The sequence below is a fragment of the Strix uralensis genome, chromosome 11 (genome assembly GCF_047716275.1).
Source record: "Strix uralensis isolate ZFMK-TIS-50842 chromosome 11, bStrUra1, whole genome shotgun sequence".
NCBI classification, from domain to species: Eukaryota; Metazoa; Chordata; class Aves; order Strigiformes; family Strigidae; genus Strix; species Strix uralensis.
This window is the reverse complement of record NC_133982.1, coordinates 25718511-25741983: the sequence shown is the minus strand read 5'-3', so window position 1 is coordinate 25741983 and position 23473 is coordinate 25718511. Positions and strand designations below refer to the sequence as shown.

The following is a 23473-nucleotide window of genomic DNA, read 5'->3' as shown; positions in this document are numbered from 1 at the left end:
TCATCCAGGTGCTAGTTAAGGCAGTTAATACTTTCAACTGAGCAAGCTGATGATAAAACCTATCAGTACAAAAGCAAAGAGCTTCAAGTTTAGATGTTCAAAGCACAGGTTTTTCTCAAGTTTTCACCTTGAGGTTCTATACCTTTGAAGTATATACTTATGGCTATTTCCTGCAAAGTTTTTTAAAAGGCAGAAAACAGGCTGCTCTCCCTACAGCAAATTTAAAGCTAATGTTTTCCAAAATTTGTAGAACCCAATCCATAGAACTAATGAGCCAAAAGGCCAAGTTCATGACCTTAACTCAATAAAGCCTGACATAGCTACACCAAAGATCCATCCAGCCAAGCACCTTATCTTGCAACATGACCAGTAACAGATGCTTATAGAAGAAGAGAGAATGTGTAGAGTGAACCTTCCCTTGCTGTAGCCTCACAGCTTCTGGCAATCAACAATTTCAGGACTTCCTGAGCCCAAAGGTGTATGTGGACAGTTGTATTTAATAGCAACCAATGGCCTTGTCATCCATGCATTAGTCCAGTACTTCTTCAAACTCCTGACTATGTGAGGCCTCAAACCCATGCCTATGCCACGACAACACATAAATGACTTCTAATTTATGATACCGATTTCTAATTTATGATGCCGGTCCAGTTTGCACTCTCTATTTCGTTCCTGTTTCTTAGATTCTCTAGTGCTTTGAAAATTGTTTTAAGTACTACTGTTTATTTTTCACACCCCCCTCCCAAATAATATGTGAAAAATCATGAAGAGCTTTTTCTGTGGTACCATCACTGTTTGATTCCACTTCTCTCCCTCTTTCCTTCTGACCCCTCCTTTTAGGGGTTAGCTCATGCACATTAAAAGAGTAGTCTGCCAACATTTTCATCCCTTAGCCTGCCTGCTTCTTATGAAACACCCTCCCCTGGATCACCTCCTCTCCCAGTCCCCTACTGCATGGCTCTCAAAACTCTTCCCTCTACAGCTCACTAGGAAGGGTTCTGCAGACACCCAGCAGGCTATGAATTTCACTTTGACAACTGTCACACTGAAAGAAAGAAAACCATACTGAGTATGAAAGCAAGCCTAAAAATATTGTGCCTTCTTAGATTCCAGCAGCTTTCTTGGCTTCTCTGCTTGCTTTGGTTCATACACTTCAGCAGCTTGTTTGGTATGGGCATTTTAACAAAAGTGTTTATTTTTACTATGTTGTTTTTAGTGAACCAGGGCTAATCCATGATCCTCCTTAATGACAGCGATCTCCTCTCAGGCTTCACTGACACGTTTTTTCCTCATCTTCCAGAATCAGATTAAACTGCCAAAACCAATCTTTCTTCCAGCCAATCTGACCATGTCAACACTTGCTCCTATCCCTTTCCCAGCTTCCCTTGAAAGCCCATAATCAATTTAAACATCTCATTATTGTCTTACTGTATTTCTCCTTGATCTTTCTGGTCCCTAGCAGTAGGGTGAAACTCTCACTCACAGGACTTTGGGAGTGGTTCTGTAAAGCTCAGCTATCTCCCACACTATCCCAGTTGTTCACTATACATGCCTTTCCCTTCTACTCTGCCCCTCTCTGCCTCAGCTTCTTCACTGTTCCATGTATTCCTGTCTATTTGAGTTCCTTTAAAAAAATTAGTAGCAACAATTTAATTAAAATAAAACTCATTTATATTTTCTGAGTTTAAGAACAGATCCAAACTCAGGATGTCTAGCTTACACTTGTCTGCTGTTGGGCTGCAGAGCTCAGAAGTACAGGGGAGGGTATAAAAGTCTCTTCTCTTCCCCAGATAAATGAACAGTGGACCTTATTTATTTCCAAGACAAGTGCTGATGAGGGGACAATTTTTAAACATAGCAGAAATGCAGAGAGGTTCTTCATATTACCCTCTTATTTTCTGAAAGAACTTTTGCTAAGTAGCAAGGGTGAGAGTCCTTCAAATAGCAGAGAAGAGCAGCCATCAGAAGCTGCTTTACTCTTCATTTGCCTCTATTTCCACTCAAATCTGTGAATTCAGTTCCAGGCTTTGCAAATGCAGCCATTTGGACTCCTGTGAGCTCTCTGGCCATGTCTATGTGTGCTCCATCTGAACAGGAACTGTGTACCTGCAAGTTCCTGGTGCACATGGAGTAGTTGGGTGCAGTATGTTCTGGGCTTAAGAGTAGAGATGATTATGGAAAGCAAGAAGTTACACATTTAAAAATATGTGCATTTAAAGCACTGGCTGGATTAAAAATTGTATTTTGCTTGTTGCAAAAATTTAATGAGTTCTAATAACTTCTGTTCAAAACCAAATGTGTTACCTCCAAATCAGAGTGGCTTAGAACTCTCTCCAGTTGTTAAACGCTCTCAAGATGAGAATTATAGATAGCACACAAAACATTTGAAGCCCTAGCCAACAAGAAATGTATCCTAAGTGGCTGGTTTCCACTTTGTTCAAACTATGACCCATTAAAATGCAGACAGATTAAAGATAGGATTCAGGTCTGTGTTCATGCAGTTCTGTAGAGTAACCCAAATAAATATCCAACAAATTGGTTTGGATGCCTGTGTAAACAAAAGGTCTATAAACAACTGCAATAAACGCCAACAAAAGAGTCTGCATTTTGCTTGGCAGAATGTTTTCTTTATGCACTTAGATTAACAAACCATGATCTCATCATTAGTCAACAAGATACTAGAGAGACCATCAAAGCAAACTACAGGAGAGTCAAGATTGATTCATGCCAAACAAATGTTTGTAGCTAACAGCTGTATTACCACTGATTCTAATTTACTCAGCAGGATTCTCCTTTCATTTCGGAAGTGAGATGAATGTCACAATGCATGATGTAGACAGAATGTCTACCTACTGCACGAACAATGAGTTGTGTCAGCTCTCCTGGATCACACAATCTCTTACTGGTTTTGGGTATCATGAAGAATTACACCCTGGCATTTTCTACTTTAGCAACAAGAATCCTAAAGGTGATTTGACCTGTTCTGAGGAGTCTGTTAGTCTACCATGCTACACATATGCCCTGTTCAATACAGGGGGGACTTAGGAAGGCAACATTATAATTCCTTCCTGCTTCTGCTGAATCTTTTTGATCGTATCTTGGACAGCTTGTGCCTCCTGAATGAAAAGTAGCTGTTTCCCTTTCCCTTCCTTGGTGTTTTTGGTAGAATTTAGGGAGCTGTCCTTGGACAACTGTTGTGCCTCTTTGCCTATAAAAGATACATGCCAAAAGGATTCACCTTCTTAAAACTGAAACAAATAGGGTGGTGTATCAGCCCTGTCAAAGTTAACAAGAGTTTAGCCACGGACTTCCATGGGGCCAGGATTTAACCCAAGGAACAAATGAGCCATTTAGAGTTTAGGATTCTCTCCGGGAATTTCTGTTTGGGATTGCCTTTTTACTTGTGCTGCACTACTCGCTATGCTGTTTTCAGGGCAGCTCCTCACACAGGGCATTGCACTATCAAATAAAACTGCTCTTCTTCATGTCAGTATTTCAAAATTCACTTGTTTTTGCTGGAGACACACCCTGAACATGCCATGCAGTCCTAAAATGTTTCTCTGAAAGATTCTGCATACAATCTGAAATTTTAAAAAAATCAGACAGACTAAGTAAGCAGCAGGATGGATTTGAAGGTTTTGCCAAAACACTGACATCTAATGCCTCAATAGCTGGAGAAAACTGCAATTCCAAAAAAGACAGAACATTTCTGTCTGATCACACCATCTCCCCAAACCTTAATCAATCTCTTGTAACTTAAAACACTTGCTGTTCTCCAGATATTCTCTTAATATCCCGAGAAGTGTATAAATAGCAAAGCTGGGCAGCCCGGTTACTTAAAACGCCTAAGGAACTGAAGATGTATGTCTCCTCTGTCAATTTTTGCACTGTTCATGGAATCTTTTAATCTATGTAGCTTCCTGTGCAGGCTTACCTTCACAGTCTTGTCTGTGGCACTGTGCAAGAAAATGACCCGCTGTTCAGCTAAACTGCTGTTCCCCTACATTCAGGTGTTCCCTAATGACTTAACCTGTGTCTGTGATCAAAGAAAGGTTCAGAGCAGAGGAGAAGCCAGACACTCTGACAGAGCTGTAGAGGAAGTATCACAAACCGTGGAGGTTTGCTTTTGACTCATGAGACTTCTGGTGCTTTAACAGTAACAGGCAAACCCACCTGTACCATTTAGAAACATTGATTTCTGCCTGAAACCAGAAAACTAAGAGAACATGAAAGGCAACAGACTTTTCTGAATTTCTGCACAAAGTATTTAAAATGTGACTGCATAAGCCTTCTCTTGAAAGAGACATTAAAATTCCAAACACAGAAGGCATAAATAAGCAACAGTCAAATGTTTTCTATCATGATACACTCTCAATGCCTAACGTCAGACAGTTCACAGTCCAGAAACAGACCCTTCCAGGACTATTTTTCAAATAGCATTTTTGCACCCGGGTGCCACAAAATGCTTCTTTAATCTTTGTTGTTGTTGTTGTTCTGAATAACAAATTGTTTTCTTTGAGATGGGCCAAATTATATCTGCCTCACCCTCCACACAGCTTACAAGGTTATGGTACTTCACAAGCTATCCAGGGATACTCCTGGTATCAATCTTGAAGCCTATTCAAAACAAGGATGGGGAGTCAGGGCTTTCTTTGCCAACATTCCTGCTGAATAATTGCACAGCTCCATTATCTGTGGGGGAGTCCTCTCTTCCAGTGTTCCCTCACAAGGCTGTACTGCCTGTTGGGAGCGCACAGATAGAGCTGGGAGACACCACAGGAAGCATGTACTGAAAGACCAGACAGATTGCAGCACTATCACTTATCCCTTTCATGCTGTCTTGCTCCATAAAGAGAGGGTCAGTCACAAAAGCTGCCTTTGTCACTAAATAATCACAGTACTGGTGCCTTCCCTGAGACTTTTATCAACCTGTAAGTGCATAGGGCACAACAGGAGCACAGTCCACAAAAAATGCTGAGCAGCATGAACCCCACCATCCTGATGTCTACACTGATTTCTAACGGGAAGGACACAGTGAAGCTGTCTGTTAAGTTTGTACTTGGAAACTTGACAACAACCTCCCTGTACGAAAAATACTCTGGACCATACTTTTCCAAATTAACACCATTGTCTCCAAGCCCTTTGGACTTTAATATTTGCCATATACATAATATTTGGACTTGCATATTTGCCAATCACTTGTTTGCATAGAATCCTTTCAAAATCTTTACTCACATGGACAAAAGAGTTTTGACATTAAAGTGGTAGAATGGAAGGCAGAGAGATGGTGGGCTGGACACGTTGCTCTGGCCTCCTTGGTCTGTTCTGCTCTTAGTCAATTTTTGAAGGGAAATAGGTGGTTGTTGTTCTTTGAGAGAGGGAGGTTCAAGGCAGTGAGGGTGTGAATGGCATTGGCTGGCACTAGCTATAAACACAGCACTCTCACTGGTTTCCAGTGTACATTTTCAGCACAGTTTGAGAGACCAGAATTTCCAGATGACGTGCTCAATGTATGTGGTGGGGGTGGAGGGCAGAAGGGGTCCTTCTTTTTCATGTTCACTTCTGGCTGTCAGTCAAACATAGCAATAAAATCAGCTCCAATTAAGGGGATATGCAAGGAATTTGATGATAATGTCAACACTCCATTCCATCAATACTGGGGTAAAGAAACTAATTTAAATTTTTTTTTTTTAAAAGGAAATAACCTGAGTCACACTCGACTGTAGTATCTCCAGATAAACAGTTAATCACAAAGGTACATAAAGTGGTTGACAATTCCTCCATTATCCTGTGGGGGTTTTGCTTTGTTTTTTCTGTGGGGGCCCTGGTTTCTGTTTCATTGGCTTTCTGATTACTCCAGTGCTGACTTAACTTTCACCAGCAGACTGCCTTCAGTTCGCTAAGAGGCTTAGCTTCTCATCCATTAACCCCTTACTGCAGGGAATCTCACTCACCTGACCTTAGAAATAGAAAACAGCTAGAGAGACCAGAGTACTATGTGGAGAAAGAAGTCCAGCTCTGGACTCACTCCTATCTCACTTCATGTCTAACTTCCTGTGTGACCTTAAAACATGTCCCAGTTAAAAGAAAGCACTTACCAAGGTTCTCAAGCTTCTCAATATTCAATAGACACTTCTAATCCTGTGTTTTACCATGGAGGGACCTAAATCTACCTGTGATTACTTCCTTAGCTGCAAGAGAGGCATGGTTACACTGCAACAGTATAAAATCTGATCTATTTTGGATTCACTGATCCAGGGAGGGGAGAATTTCCAGGGAGCACAGCTGCCTCTCCCAACTATACTGACGTGGAAACACATCAAATACGTAGCTGTCATGTTCCTTGGCAAGATCTGCAATTTGCGGCTGCTCCAGCCGACCCCACAATTTACAGAGACATTTTGGAGGTGCTTTTGACCTCCTCAACCCATATCAAGATTATCTGGGATGGTGCTTTTGTAACTTCTTGCTCTACTTGGTATTCTGCTATGCGCTATTAATCCTGCAGAAAAGGCTGATTATTTCATCAGAATCTGACATATTCTGGATCATGATTTCATGGTCAGATTACTTAAACCTTTGGGCACTGAAAACTGTATTTTGAGAACAAATGCCCTCCTACAAACCGGCTGGCTAGCAGTTTAGTAACTATAAGTAGTAAGAGTGAAATAAATTCTAAAAGCAGTCATCATCTGGGGTAACTAACACCTGGACTATATAAAGAATTATGACAGCAGTTATTAATAATGCATAGTAATAAGCTTAATACATACTTAATACATACTCAGATATCAGATCTATTTTTTTCACTAAAAAATATATAACTAAACCTCTTAATAATAGTTCACCCTGTGAACATGCCACTAGTTTGGATGGAAGCAATTCTAGTTACACCAATTTTGGATTTTTAATTCAGCCCTCGTAAAGCACCCTCAAAGAAAGCCTCAAGCTGTTTTAGCATAGATACAAACAGGTGAGGCGTACAAACGTTTTGTGCTGTGCCTTATCCCCTCTCAATTTCTAGAAAAAAAACCTGAAAAGTTGTCCACTGCTGATGAGAATCTGTTTGGATTGAAGAACCTGTTGGATTATTTAGAGGTCTGTTCTAGTGATAGCCGACATTGGCTGTTAAAGTGAACTGTATGACTGCATTCCCTCTACAATGTGTCTCCATTTCCTTTCAGGTTGGGAAGCTGATCCAAGAAGCAGCTGGAAGGAGTAATTTGAAGAGAGTTACACTGGAGCTGGGTGGGAAAAGCCCAAACATTATTTTTGCAGATGCTGATTGTAAGTCAGCACTTCCATATTTTTCTTAAAAACATGTTTGTATGGTGTCTTTTTTTTTTTTTTCATTTTAGGGCATATCTTTCATACAAAGTGAAATGGATCAATATAGCTGCATCTAATCATGCTTAATCTTACAGAAGCAGACTAAGGTGTGATTTTTTTTATAAAAAGACAACATTTGAACCCACAGATTCAAAGACAAGAAGAAAACAGAAAAAAAGTTATAAGCAAGCATATAGAAACAGTGTGATTCATGGTCATGGTCCCATACACATTTGTCATCCTAAACTCTTCAGCAAGGTGGTTTAGTGCTTTAAATTTGGAAATTTTGTGATTTTTTGCTTCACAGTAATTATAAAAAGGGAGGGCTTTAATTTACACTTGAGTTGCTGATCTAGTCAGTGCAGTATTCCTTTGTTAAACTGTTTTGATAGTATCTGTAAATGGTGATTATTCCATTTTTTAAATTTTCACAATTGAAGAATTGTGTATTGAAATATCCTCATTGCCACTGTCAGCAGGGAGCTGAAGATTTTGGCAGCTGGATGATATTGTGCAGCTGAGATTTTTGGCACCTGAGAAGGTACAGGACAGCCATTTAGGGTAGGGTAAAAACACAAACTGGAAGTTTCTGCCTAAATGATCAGCAATGAAATAGTTAAAAATGTTGATATCTAAATTGTCAGCAGGAGGTTTTGAAGTTAACACCCCATTAAGATGAATGGGACAGTTCACACCTTGCTTTGAGCTATTGTTTCAGGCTGTGTGCAGGGACACTGTACCCAATGCATTTTCTGAGAACTTTGTAACCCAAATAAATAGACATATAAGGATTTGGTCTTTTAATTTAAAAGGGGAAAGTGAACAGAAGAATGATTCTGAATAGCATGAATTACAAGAGTTGGTTACAATCCGATATTCATTTTCAAAACTTATCAATGTCTGAAAGACTAGGGACAGCTTGAGAACTTTCAGCAGCTTTTCTACATAGAAATGTTTTATCAAGTTGAGGGTCTAAATTACAGCCACAGCCATCCTGGTAAACTAAAAAGGCTGCTGTCAGCTGGAGCCAGATGCAGATGTTACAGCCTTCTACCCCAGTTACTCCTCTCCATCTCCCACCAGAAATCACCACTCAGACTGGATCACCTGAACACTTCTAGCAGAGTAATAGATGCTGGGGGCAGGTCTGTGCTATGGCCTTCCACAGGGGCAGGACAAAAGCTCCTTGCTGCCACACAGAGCTGTAGTTTATCTGTGACTTGCTGTATCTGCCAAATAAGGTTGAACACCTGGGGAGAAGTTGCAGGCAACAGGGGAATAACAGGCCACAGAGTAGAGCACAGTCTTCATCAGGACTGTGTGTTACACAGTGTATCATACTAAAGCTCTCTGGTCTTCCCATAATTACAACCACCAGCACTTGACCTGAGATACAGACTTCAAAGCTCTGATTTTTTAAGCACAGCAATTTGCTTAGTATTCCAAAGCAGCTGTTTGTTACATTTGAGGAACACTGTGTGCCAAAAGTTAGCAGAAAGCATGACAAAGCTGTTGAAAGTTTGTGCACCTAAAAACCAGAGAATTGTTAGAGCCCTTCATGGTGAAAAATTGTGTTAGCAATAAAGGAAGAAACATCAGTTGATCAGTTCTATCCACTAGTGTTTTCAATCTCCATGGAGCTGCCTGGGAGAATTTGAATATGGTCCAGGGAACACCCTATATCATTTTTTTTCAAGACCACGCTGAGGGCAGAATAAGGCATTTCTATTAGACGGAGTTGTCTAGAATGTGCTGAATGTAAAGCACTGTTACTTTGTTTATTCCATAAAAGATGATACTTTAAGCAATATTGCAAAGTGCTACAGCTGATAACAGAGGTACTACAGGGCTGTAGGGCATCACTGTTTAAGGATGAATTCAATATTCTTGTCTGGACGGCTCTTACACCCAGTGGGAGAATTTAGCTCTGAATGTCTAAACATGGCTGGATCCTCTCTCCTGCTTGGATAGGGGATGTGTTAGCTGTACCTCCAAGGAAGTTAGAGTAGAAATCAAGGTTTGATTGTTCTATAATTGACCTATATTTTTAACGCCTTAGTCACCTGTATAGGCCAAGAAGATGTTTCTCTCTTGCAGAAAACTAATCTGGCTTTTTGGGAAGGATAGGTCTTGCCATTATCAAAGTCAGATTCTCTCAAGTACTTGGTTGGCTGTAATTCTCACATATGCAGTATTAAACCAAGTGCAAACTTGGGATCACAGACAAATTTTCCCCTCCTCTACTGACCCCAGTCAGACAGACTTCTATAATGTGGGGGCACAAATCACCTCCTAGGGTCTCTTTAAGAGTTTTAGTTTAAAAATTACATGGCATAGAAGACATCAGTGAAGTTGTTCTTGCATACTCTACTTCTACAGACTGCTAAAGCACTGTCTTGGTTTAATTTTTGCAGTGGGATATTAAGCAATATTTTGTGGCTTTTGTCATGAGATGGCATGTGGAATGTATTACCTATGGACCCTTCGTTACCTAGATGATGCCTGAAGTGCCAAGTGGTCCCATGCAATCCAGTGTTTCTGAAAGAGAAAGATGGTCCTAATATCCCTCTAGTATAGCTGTGTCCAGGCTGGAATAAAGGGAAAAACTCAACTTTAGACATGTTTAAAAACTATGTATTTTCACAGGGATTATGACACAAAATTAATCATCTTCATTTATGACCCCACACAACAATAGCATGATTTGATTTGGTATCTGCTTTGGTTTTTTTTAACCAAATCCTAGTCCTGCTTTGAAGTTTTGGGAGTGTGGCACCTATGTAATAGACGTGGCACTGGTGCAACAGCAGATGTGTCTATGATGTGTCAGAGCAACATATGCTGTCTTGATTTTTTAGTGGACTATGCTGTGGAACAAGCTCACCAAGGGGTCTTCTTCAATCAAGGTCAATGCTGCACTGCAGGCTCACGGATTTATGTGGAAGAATCAATCTATGAAGAGTTTGTTAGAAGAAGTGTAGAACGTGCGAAGAGGAGAGTTGTGGGGAGTCCTTTTGACCCAACTACAGAACAAGGACCACAGGTAAAGGAATAGTGCTTTGGCTCTACAGCCCAGGAGGTGCCTGGAAGCATTTAAACTCTACTAGGACAGAGGTCAGTCGGTGCATACTCACTCACACAGTCCAGGGTAGCTGACATGATAAACATTTTAAAGACTAAAGTTCTAAAGGAGTAGATAATCTGTGCAGCTCAGGGGTGTTTCTTGTTAAGTAAAAACTCTCAGTTTTTACTTAAAATAAAAATAAAAATAAAATATGTCAGTAAGTTTGCTTCCCAGCTTTAACAGAAAGATTCTGATCTTCAGCCCCCCCAAGATACAGCTGTAAACTGTGAGCAGCTCTCAAAAGTCTCTGTGGGCACTTACTTTCAAAAATTGTCTACAACCATAACTGTGCTTGTCGACCACTAGAGACACAGGAATTCTAAACAAGAGATGGTCACAATTAGAAATAGGTCTTTAGAAAATGTTCTTAATAACCAGCTGGGCTTATACCATTTTCAGGAAGTTAACCTTAGACAAAAAATAATGATCTGCTTTGCTTATAAACCAGACTGCTTAGTAAGAATGTGGGTTGACCCACGTACATAGGGGGACACATCCTTAAGAAGACTGAGTCCTAGGTTCCAGTCAGCAGCTATTTGAAGATCTCTGGCATCTCCAGCTCAGAGAGTAGTGAATATAAGCATGAGTCTACTCACTGGGACGTGACTTGCCTAAAAAACCAATTTCGACTTGATTGTCAAGTGCACAGTTTGCAAGTCAAATGGTTTCTTCTCTCTTTCAGATTGATAAAAAACAATACAACAAGATCTTGGAACTGATTCAAAGCGGCATTACTGAAGGAGCAAAACTCGAATGTGGGGGTAAAGGGCTAGGAAGGAAGGGCTTCTTCATTGAACCTACAGTGTTTTCCAATGTAACAGATGACATGCGGATTGCCAAGGAGGAGGTATTCACACACATGGGCATTTTAGAATGTCCTAATTTTAAATCATGTTTACTTCCTGAGACAAAAGCTTTAGACTGAAAATCACCACTACCTTTAAAAAAAAAAAAAGAGCAAAATCTTTTCAGAACTCCTTATGCACACAGCAACTGATGACATCAGTTGGGTTATGAAGCTCAATTTTTGTCATTGGCTGTAAAGTCTCAGATGTGAAAGAAAAGATAAGGGAAGAATGGATGAGTTCCACTGAGGCAACTGCTTCGGGAAATTCATGCAGTTTTATAGACAGCTATCTATCACTATTAAATGTTGCTGTGGGAATTTATAAAGAGTGCAACAGGAGACAGAAGACAATTAAAAAAGAAGAATAAAAGAGGAATAAAATGCCTCTGAGCGGGCTGCTTTATTAATTAATGATTAATCTTTGTTGCAGATTTTTGGGCCTGTTCAAGAAATACTGAGATTTAAAACCATGGATGAAGTTATAGAGAGAGCCAACAATTCTGATTTTGGGCTGGTAGCTGCTGTCTTTACAAATGACATAAACAAGGCCCTGACAGTCTCTTCAGCAATGCAGGCTGGGACGGTCTGGTAAGGCAGAAGTTATCACACTCCTACTTTTGGAGATAAAGAGTTTGACTCACTATCATGGCACCTCAGTTTTGCACCCTGTGTCTGAAAAAATGTTTATCTAGACCATCCTAGTAGTGAATCGCTAACCAAGATATGGAACAGCTGTAGGGAGCTGTGACTGCTCACTGTGGGTGAATGCTATTGAAAACTGGGAAGCGCCTTGCTTCCCATTCGCATGGCAGCCACACTGCTGAGTATAACTGATCCTTTCTGTGGAGCAGAATCCTGTGAGGTTTCTGCTTAAAGGCACAAAGAATCATGTACTTTCTACAACACTAAGGAACTAAGGGGACACATCTTCTCTCTAGTCCTTAGGAACAGGTAATGCCACTTCTAGAGTTTAATAGCTTGCAATTTGGTATGTCAAGCCTGGGTAAACTAAAGATCCACAACAAATCAGGGAGAAAAAGGACAAATTCAAATCTAATAGCTCTGTGTTATAAACTGACACTGAGGTTTGTAAGACAATTAACAGCTCCTTACGAAAGCTGCATCCAGTGCCCTTCTCCAGTCCTCACAGGCCAAATCCCATTCTCCTTATGAGTAAGGAGCAGAATGTTGGTTTTGTGGCATAAATCCCTCATTTCTTTTCAACACAAGTCAAGTTTGGTATTAGTAAGAGGTATACAGTGACCTTAGCTCCAGAAGTTTCAGTCTCTCCCCAAGTTGTCCAAAGGTCTCTCTGACAGTGCAGTTGGACTTAATGCCTCTTCCTGTTACAGGATAAATTGCTACAATGCCTTAAATGCCCAAAGCCCTTTTGGAGGATTCAAAATGTCTGGCAATGGGAGAGAGATGTAAGTATTACCCTGCTGCCTTCTAAACTGTTTTCAGCTCTACAACATTAGTGAATCCTTCCATGAAAATTAAGATCAGGAAATATTCCCATCTGAGGATAAGATGACTGATAAGCGTTGCCAGTTCTAAATGAAGTTGATTTACATGGCAAGACCATTTTCTTTTCCTTTTTTTTTTTTTTTTGACATAGCAGAATAAATTACTGGAACTCCCTTCTTATTCTGAAAGGACTAAAAATTTCAATTTTTCTGAACTTGTAACGTGTTTTCTGAGAGTTTTTCTTAGCCACATTAACCAGCACTTTTGCAGAAAGATTCTCTTTTTGGTACTGCTGTGTACTTGTTGACTGATTTGGTGTACTTGTTTCAAAGTTGTTTTGCCGTATATTTTGCCTCTCTTGCTATTTTTTTGCTTTTTTTACTTTTTCCTACATTTATTAATATAGGTGCATCTGAATTTTATTTAAATGTTATCTATCTGTTTCAGATTTATAAACAATGTTAAATGAAATCAGGCCCAGAGCAGGATAGACAAATGTGTTTACATCCCTTTCAAAAAATCACCTTCCATTACAAAGCTTTCTGTCCTTTCTTAATCCATTTAGAACTAAGTGCCAAGTATTTTGAAATGGAACTCCATGCTCAAATACTGTCCCATGTACCTAATTTAAAATCTTACCAGTTTTTAATTCTCATTACAATTACAAGGAAGTTTAGCAATTGCATCAGCCCCAGATTGGTTACGCATACAAAGGATTCAATTAATTTCTGTGCAGGAGGCACGTATACCAGATATGTCTCACCTAAGCTTTCAAAATAGCTTATGGCTAATGGCAAACTCAGCAGTAAAACTAAAGTAAGGTCAAACTCTTTAAAACTTTAAATATGTTTAAGTATACAACTTGATCTATAAAATAAGCTCTATGTAGTCTGAAATATTTTCCCTCATTAGGGAGTACTTTGAATAACACATTCATACTATTCTCCACATTCATGAGTTATGAGGTGATCTCACACTGGCATAAATATGTCAGCTCATCTAACTCTTATCATTGTGAAAATATTCTAAAACTACTAAGCTCGATAGAGCACATGAGTAACTTGACACCCAAGAGTGACCCCACTGACTTCAGGGAGGTTAACTGTGCAAGCAAAATATTCACATATTGATATCGTAGAGTTTTTGAAAGGGGGGGGAGACCAGGCAGCACCCCAGCTCCCATGGAAAAATCCATGGTAGTTGTACACTTGATTCCCATCTACAGCTTTGAAAACATTCATCATAAACAGTAAATGTTTGTAATAGTAATAATCTCTATCTCACAAAGATGCCTGAAAAACCTACTTATGAGTAATTATTCAACTCCTTTCAGAACCTCTTTGACCAGATATCACTTTCTAATTCACCTTAGATCTCTGTTTTAAGGGATACATTTTACAGCAAAAATAATATTGAGTCAGGCAATTAAAGAACAACAAAAAAAGAGAAAATGTCCATACATATGTGTGTGTCATTGCTAAGCTAATAGTATGTTACAACCAGACCATAATTATGCCACTGTGCTATGTGTGCTAGCACTGTACTATCTGGAACTTGTTCTGTTCCTGTATTTAAATTCACAGATTTTTATCACACATGGGGAAAAAAATGAACACAGAAAGTTGAGATCTGCTATACTCACTTTGCACTCCCACAAAACATAGCAGGGTATGTCCATACCAGTAGAGAACCAGAACTCATTTACACAATACAACTGATTCCTGTTTATATTAAGGCTACTTACAATATTCTTGGAGTCTAAAAAAGGAGTCTAAAAGGGGGATTTTTTTACATTTACACTTCCTTAAAGCTTCTTATCACTACCTGAGTGGTGTAAAATTTAACTCCTGTAACTAAAAAAACAAGTGACTCATCCCAAATAGCCACATGTGGCCATTTTATATTAGAGTCCCCAAAAATTTCAAGGGAAGGAGGTGCTAGTGTACTTCAGAACTAGCCTTTAATGTCATAGGAATTATTATGGTCTGGATAGCTCCGAGATACAGCAGTGCATTCCCAAAAAGAAGTGCAAGCAGGAGAACAGCTTGGAGTTATAATTCTTTTCCTTATCTTTTTTCTCTTGGTCTGAGGGAGGGAAGAGAGTATGTAATACTTCTTTTGAAGAGTGATTTGTTCCACTGCCCTCACACCTACACAACCAAGGGATAGCACCATGCAGACTTGACCTGCGGGCTCCTTCCTTTTCACAGACACAACCCTTGTTCTCATCCTGACACCAAACTGCAATCCCAGAAGACCCACAGTGGCCATAGAACAGGATGTTACTGCTCCCGACTTTCCTGTATTAGGTTGTAGGGACAAGCGAGCCTTTTAATTGAACACACACTGACTCTTCTGCTCTGAATGTCTGGAATAATCCATCTTCCTATTCAGCAAGAGCAACTTTCTAACTTTTGAAAAATACTTGCCTTAACATTCATTACAGTTGTCCACTTCCAAACTTTCAGCCAGAAAACAAACACGTAAGGCCCTGAAGCCTTGAGCAGAAGAAACAGACAATAAATATATCTAATTTTGTTCACCAGACTGGCAGTTGGAACATACATAAAGGCACTGGATGCTCTGTTGGCTACATTATCTATTGACTTGGAAAAATCTGTCCAACAGGTGTTCGGAGCCAAGCCGCAGCCCTGATGAATCAAGCAGAAACTTTCACACAGAGAGACTTACTAGCATTAGTTATTGGGCTCCATGTGGCTCCTGGTGACAGCTTCCACTGAGCCATAAGGTCCTGTGGCTCAGCTGAGTCTGATAAATAGCTGAAGTTTTTGGTCATTCTTTGGAGACAAATCTACCACTTTCTAATGAAAGCTGAGGGTGGTCCAAATCAATGGGGACCTTTCACATGTCAAAAAATCTTTACCAGCATATTTCCTTGCATGTACTTAAATTCTGGTAGATCTTCAAATGCCTACTGAATCATCAGTCTGAGTTAAACATCAACCACTATATCACATGTAAGGCTCACCAAGCCAACAGGTACATCAGAAAGTTTTCAAAACTGCAGGTGGAATGAAATGGGCTGGTAAATATCCTGGTATTTCTGCCCAAATGAATATTTCGGCATAATATAATACAATAATAACATAATATATCACCGATATTATGTTTGGTGTAAAATTTACAGTGTAGTGGTAAATATGAAGTAGGCTATGCAATGCTGGGGGCATACAGAGGGGTTTTATTGCTTTGAACAGTGAACACTCCATTCTGAAAGCAACACTTGTTAGAAAGAGGTTCTGGGGAATTCCCCTGAAATATTCTTTATGGTGCAGTTGGCATTAAATTCTGCACAGGAGGATCCAGGGGGAAGGCAGCGTCAAATAGTAAACATGCTAACATGATACGCATGTCAGCACTTTTTAGATTTTAATATAAGTAAGAGAGCAGTATTGTAGATGTTTTAGGGGTGGGGATAAGAATTCAACCAAGAAACAAATGTCTGTAAGAGCTTGTGCAAAAGAAGCCTCGTATGAGTTCATACAGAAGAGATACTCTACTTCCAGCCTTGGACTGTACCTGTTCGGAGGTGGGGACATTGCTTTACCTACACAGCATCCAGCAGACATACTAGAACTTAACTAATGACTTGACAAGAACTCCATTACTCCAGATGTTTGCACAGCAAAATGCACATACCTATACTTCCAAGAAGGCAGGCAGAACTCCCCAAAAGCCGTGCGATATCCACTCTAAACCTCAGCAGCCTTAAGAGATGAGCCAGGCTGGAGCTGACTACAACAAAATCTACACAGCATTCAGAAACACCCATTTCTTAAGCATTATTTATCCAAAGCAGAGCATGTTCCCCTCAGAGCCATGTGTCAGATGACTAGGACCTAGAAAGTGGCTAGCTTCTAGCAGTATAGAGGATCTTATGGAAGATGCTGTGCTAGGACAAAAAGAGGTCTTCTGTGTAAATCTAGTGGAAAACTGAGCAAGCTGAATACTCTTTCACAGTATGTGCAAATGCTGATTTCTGCTGCTGGATATTTTGTCAGAGAAAAAAGATCAGTGGGTTAGGAGTCAAGTTCATCTTTATCCAGGGTTGCGAGTAGGTCATTTTCCATAGTACATAGCTGGGACCTTCTCTTTCTTGAGTGCAAATATAAGCAGTAATTTCACTGGCCAGTGGTGTAGGTCTTGGTGTTTGGACATTTTCAAGGTCTGGAAAGGACAGAGGACATCAATTCACTCCTAACAGTTCCATCAACGGACAGTGAGTATTTTTGGGTTTAATGTCATTCTGTATCTCCTTATCAAATGCTGGAACCATCCATTGTACTTTTGACCTTAACTGAAACTTCACCTTCAGGTTTTCTGAAAGATGGCATGAAAGGAAAGCCTGTACAAAATCACAGTACAACAGAAACCTATGCTGAGAATTTTAGGTTATATCTTAACCTCATCAAGGAATCACTTTGCAGGTTTTTGCTCGATAAAAGAATTAATGTCTGGTGTAAGCTGATGCTCCAATTTGTTTTTTAGGGGCGAATGTGGATTGAGAGAATATTCTGAAGTTAAAACTGTGACAATAAAGATCCCTCAGAAGAACTCCTAAAATGACGAAGGACCACGCTGTGCACACGAGCACATGATGCCACCCTCTCTATTCCTTATGGAGACCAGCACTCAGGAATAAAAAGTGTTACACAATATATATTTAAGAAATTAAGTTGCAACATATATACCGGGCACATAACTGCATACGTAATGCAAACCAACTCTGCATGTTTTCATAAAACTCTCCTGAGAATCATTACATCTTTATAAAACAAATCATAACAAGAGATACAATGGCTATTGGGCATCATTTAGTAATGGTTCTAGCTATAAAACTGTTAAATGCAAATGCATGCACACACACATTTATCTCTCCTTTAAATAAACATAAGTCTTACTGCTTTCAGGTTGCCTTCTCAAACAGACCTGCCTTGTACCGACATTCTAGTTTCAATCAGGGCTTTACAAGCCAGATTTTACCCCAAATGCTAGCAATGAACAACATAAACAAGTATCATTGATGGTCCTTAAAAATAAAAGACTCTGAACAGTAACAAGCCAAAAACTGGTATATTGGCAACTTTCCAATTAGCATGCTCACATAAAGAGGTCAAACTGGGGAGGGAATCAAACCATTACATGGACAATGAAATTGAAATACTTATCAGTGAGATTTGGCTTTCATGACCCACAGCAATTTGTTTTTCAAAGTTTATTTTCATAATTACTTTATGTCTTGTTATAAGCAAAAATCCTCCCTCACTTACAGGAACTTGAAAGGTTTTACCTGCCTGCCAAAAGAGCATGGCAAAACAGGGTGGGAGGGTGTTAAGGAGAACAGGAACAGATCCCAAGGCTTCACAGAATATTTCAGCTTTCACCGCTTGTCTAGTTTTGTTGTTGTTACTGTTGTTGTTTCCACCTTTTTTCTTTTTTTGAACAAGTATATGAACACGCAGACGCCATTTATTTGTCTGCTATTAAACTTCCTGTGATTACGCTGGGAATTGTAAGTATTCGTTACAGCAGGAAGAACCCAGTAAAAGCCCACGGGACAAGCAAGTAAGCTTGACTTTATTCTCTTACTAAATGATGGCTTGCCATCCTCACCATGCTTGGGAGCCACAGGTGAGCTTACTGGCTCGTTCTGACTTTTCAATTATGTCTGTTCTTTTTTTGGCCCAGGACAAAAATATAAGCAAGTTCCTTTAGAAGTGAGGTGTTTAAAACCCGTCACATTATTACCTGCTGCCTACAGAGTCTCTTCCAACTTGTAACTAACAAACTAAACACCACCTCTTTCTTTCCATCTGCAGAGCTTGATTCCCCAGATTTTTTTTAAAGAGGATTCATTTTAAGTTTTAACTTAGAATTAAGAAAATTTATTTTTAAAGTACAGTAAATCATCTACACTGTGTAGCTACATTATCTGGGGTGTAAGGACAGAATTATAGCCTCAGGCGTAACAGTTTTCCTAGCTGCAGAGTCTATACTACAAACTGTTGAAAACTCCAGACCTGATCAGCAAATCATTTCTGCACGTTCTTAACTTCCTTTACTCTCTGAGGGATTCCTCTTAGATTTGAAGTTGTGTGTGTCCTTAAACATACTGCTGGATCAGGACAAGAGTACCCAGCACTTTGTAGTGTGGTGGCCCTCAATATTTTGTATTTCTAACTCATGTGCAACTCTGTACATGTTTTTAAAGCAATATGTATACATGATGATATTCAGAAATGACAGTACATTCACAGACATGGAGATGAATCAAAATATTCCTGAGCTGTTAAATGCAAATGCCATATACTTCAACTGTCGTGTATGTCAGAGTGAAGAAAAACAAAATACAGCAAATAAGAGATTAGTTATCTTTTAAACTGCAATATAAAATGTGAAAAAGGAGATTTTACTTCTTTTCTCCTATTTACTTAAAAAAGAAACTTCTGTGCTAACAGCATTTACACCGTGTACTCTTTTGTATTCTTTTTGTGTATTTTGTATGTCTGTGCTTTATTCCCAGTACATTCAGGTAAATAATAGAGAGTTGCCATTTTTTTTCAACCCTCTCACTGCAGCTCCATTTGATGTACATGGATTTGTGAAATCCTTTTTTAAATGTACCATCTGCATGGATCCAACAAAACATTTTTCCAGTCCCTGCAGCTTTTTGTTACAGTTTTTAATCATGTATATAGTTATATGTTATTAAAAAAGTAAAAGGATATTTTCTATGAAGTTTTTTCCATTAAAAAGGTTTAGAGAAAGACTTTAGACTGTGAGACTCCTTTATTGTTGACAGAGCTATAAAAATATTAAAAAAAATATTTTCTTAGCAAAAGATCTGCTCTCACAGTAGCTTTATTTTCATTTGCAAAAGTGAATGAAGTAAAAGGCCAATTACATTTTCTGGAATATTATTGCAGCTGTATGAAAAACACTTGTGAATTGCAGATCTAGGTCATAGCCAAAGTTCATCCTCACCCTCATGGTCATAAAATTTAGCTATTGGGGAAGGTCTGAAATCATCAGAACCAGTGGGGCACCCCTGCAAACTGCTGCATCACAGCTTGAGTTTTGGATAACGTTTAAAAAAATCATGATGCTTTTTCTTTCTCTAGTAGATGAGTCACAGAGATGATTAAATTAACACTCAGATCTTTTATGGAGTGATATTCTACTTGTCTTTAATCTCAAAATGCTAAAACAGGGAAAGGACAGACTGAATGTTATTTGACAGCCAGTAAAATTTACATGGCCAGGTACTATACGACTGTCCCTCAAGCAATCCCTTTATTCCAGGGTTCCTTTCATTGCCAGGAACAGCATTCCTCTTTTGAAATGGTCCCTGTTTAGATAAAGTAACTGCTCAGTTAATAAGGCCAAGCTACTTCATTGTATGGCAAGCAATGGTTATACCTCAGTGTCACAGAATAATACTGTTGGTTTAATCAACACTACAGGCAATCACAATAGATAAAGTAACTTCACTAAAACAGATGGGATAAAACAGAATAAAAATAATAGGAGTGAAATTGCATTCTCAGAAATTAATACTGTTCCTGAAAGTCTGGGATATCAGGAATATATTAAGCAGAATTTCATTTCTATTTAACTAGTGGCATGGACAACACTCTGTCATGGGGCTGTGAGTGGACAATTAGCACCTGCCATATTCTCTGTCTCTCTGACGTGTTTGCAACCTGCCTCACCACTCCAAGCCATCACATAGGCACAAGCAATGGAGTGCTTTTCTGAAAGCAAAATGAATGAAGGAAGGTTGTTCTGGAGCCCACTGAAAACAAGCCATGTTGTCATCTAATGAAACGAGCAAAGTTCAGTCCATAGTAAATAAGCACTCTGTGGAGTCCCAGCCAGTGAAAGTAAATGTATCAATAAATGTGTGTGCAAGTGTGGAAAAGGGAGACTTTGGAAATAATTGCGTGTTTCTTCTGGGAAAAGGATGCGAAGAAAGGCAAAAAGAATTTCGGTTCTGTGGCCTTCAGACAAAGCAATGGATATTGATACTACCAGAATAGCATTCACGCATTTATCAGTGCCCTGTTACAAAGAACAATCCTTCTCTTCCTCCCCACAGAGGCCAGGATGGAAAAGCTTGCCTTACATATGCAGAGGCACTGTGTACAGTGCCCTCTTATTTCTCAGTTCTGTCCTGGAAAGAAGAGAACCCATAATAACATTGAATTCAGGGCACCAATTTAGCTAGAGAGGAAGCCAAAGACAAGCAATACACCATACTGTTTAGTTATGGCTCTCTGCATGGTCACACCTAGAGCTCTGGAGAGCTACATTCACAACCACCTTACATTTGCATCCATACATCTCCATCATGCATGCTAAGTCCATCAACACAGGAAGTTATTTTTCTCATAACAACTTCATACCACAATGACTGATATTCACAGTGCTGTATCTGTCAGGAAGCAGGAAAAGCCTCTGTGGCTATTAGATGCCATCAGCATTCCCAACCCATTCAAAGGGACTTCTCTCAGTACATTAGACAACAGCTGCATAAAACGCATCTTTCTTCCTCGTCCTCATTAAACACATAGTTAATTCTTTCTGTATCTTTACTGTGTCTTTTGTGTCCACTGACAGCACGCAGGTATCAGGGAACTATGCATGGCTCTGCCAAAAAGCTCAGGAACTTCTGAAGCCAAGTGGGGGACTTTAGCATGAAGTTGGGCCATTTATAAGGATAGATTAGGCTGATGTGAGAATAGTCATATAATTTCATATGACTAAAACGTGGCTAGAAAATGGCACTTCCAGGGCTTGGGGTCCCACTTTCTTCTTCCACACAGCACAATGTGGAGTGCTGGGATGCTGGTTTCAATAAGCACTTGCCTAATTTTTCTCAGAGGACTGGAACTGACACACTGGAATTCAAGGTTAACACAAGCAACAGATTATTGCAGCTGGCTGCAGTGCAAGTTCAGTCATTTTAGTGGTGAAGAGCAGGTTAAGCTGTCTGTGTAGCCACAGCTGCTACACTGGGGTAGAGCTCAGCGCCAAGTGCTTCGTTACCTAAGATTAAGGCCCAGAGGCTGTGCACACACGTATGACTGAGAATCTGTCCCAAAGACTGAATAGAGGTGTAAGGGTGACTTGCCTCTTGGTACAACTGGGATAAGTCACCAGAGCTGTTGCATAATGTCCCTAAAGCCCTTAGCTTACTGTTAGAGTGGGAGAAAAAGCACATCTACACACCCCTGGTTCATAAGAATGGTTAATTCTAAAACAGTTCAGCCAGCTGCGTTTAAATCCTGAACCCTCACTAAAAGCCAGCCTCATTCCCCTAGCACAGGTACTCCAGAGCCCAGTTGCACCATGAAGGCCACAACTATTTTTTTTTGATATCAAGAATTTAAATCCACTCAAGCCACTACTGAAAAGAGGGACAGCACCCGTGATCCATTGTTTCTCTATGGTGAGCATTTGCACTGTTACTTTTCATGGGTTTATAGGATGAGTTTCACCAAACAGCAGAGGCTGTCCTGTACTGTGGACAGCACATACATTTTTGGCTGTGCCTGCAGGGCCAGGAAGCACTCCTTTTATTTCATTTAATTCATTATTTATTATAATTTATTAAATGCATTATTAGTATTTATTTCATAATTTCACCTGATTTCAGGTGACATTTATAAACACATTACGGAGGGCCCTTGCCATCAGCTGTAATGCCCTGAAGACTCCAATGCCCAGGAAGGCTGGGACGTCTGCTGGGACAATTGCCTTGAGGACTGATGAGGTCTGCATTACCAGCATGGTCCCCAATGCATTACTGTCACCATTCCTTGTATTGTCATTTAATCCTAGTAGCTAACATCAAATCCTGCAATTTCAGGCTGGTTTTGAGGTGATTTTATCAGCCTGGAGCCTCTTGACGAGACCTGCTACATAAACCTGGATTGTGCAACCACAACAGCAACAGACTGTAAGAAAAGCTCCAGCTGCAGAGGTTGCCAAGGAGGCTGTGCACACAGCAGGCTGAAGTAACCCAAAAGGGTGCTTGTGAAATGTTTGTGCTGCTGGCAGGCAGCACATTGCCAGGACAGATCACACATCATGCATTTGCACATCAAATGAAGCTGCACTGGTCTGAGAGCATGGGAAAGGCCTGTCTTGAACGGCATGTGTCCTACTTCCTAAACATGTATATTTTACACTTTACACTTGGTTATTGGCCAGATTGAAAGTACCGCAAGTTCCCCAAAGCTTGTCGTTTCGCCTTTGAAGTAGAACTGTTTGGATAATGTTTCCTTTGGCAATTTATCTATGTAACAAAGCAGGAACTTAGCTGCACTGGCCTCTCAACAATCCACCACTAGCTTTTGTCAGAGTATTCATGCGTTTGTGTATATGCACTCACACACAATTTGATCATTTTTCATGACCTTGCTTAGCCCCTCTCCTTCTCCCTTATGGTTCCTCATGATGAGGGTGGTGTAACTTGTGCTAATATTAACTCACTTCATTTTGGGGTTTTCCCCTGCTCTTTGTATGCCTGGCTGAGTTTCCTACAGCCATTTCCTACAGCAGCTTAATTAGCAAGATATTTGTGTGCAGCTCATTCCTGCTGCTGAACAAAAAGAAAATGTTTGCACTGCTTCCCCTGGCAAAAGGGCTCCAGCTCATGGTCCACTGGTTTTCTCAGACTC

At 39.9% G+C, this 23473-nt stretch overlaps 1 protein-coding gene and 1 long non-coding RNA gene across 2 annotated transcripts in view; one reads left to right on the top strand and one right to left on the bottom strand.

Annotated features, from left to right (window-relative positions):
- The window catches only part of ALDH1A2 (aldehyde dehydrogenase 1 family member A2), a 57967-nt gene extending 38410 nt beyond the window's left edge, over positions 1–19557 (top strand). The window contains exons 8-13 of the mRNA XM_074880490.1: positions 7185–7287; positions 10188–10372; positions 11136–11300; positions 11731–11888; positions 12653–12727; positions 17277–19557. Coding sequence (XP_074736591.1) covers positions 7185–7287; positions 10188–10372; positions 11136–11300; positions 11731–11888; positions 12653–12727; positions 17277–17349 — 759 coding nt within the window. The 3' untranslated portion in view covers positions 17350–19557. The remainder of the gene's footprint in view (positions 1–7184; positions 7288–10187; positions 10373–11135; positions 11301–11730; positions 11889–12652; positions 12728–17276) is intronic.
- The window catches only part of LOC141948263 (uncharacterized), a 113897-nt gene that overhangs the window by 36447 nt on the left and 53977 nt on the right, over positions 1–23473 (bottom strand). The window lies entirely within an intron of this gene.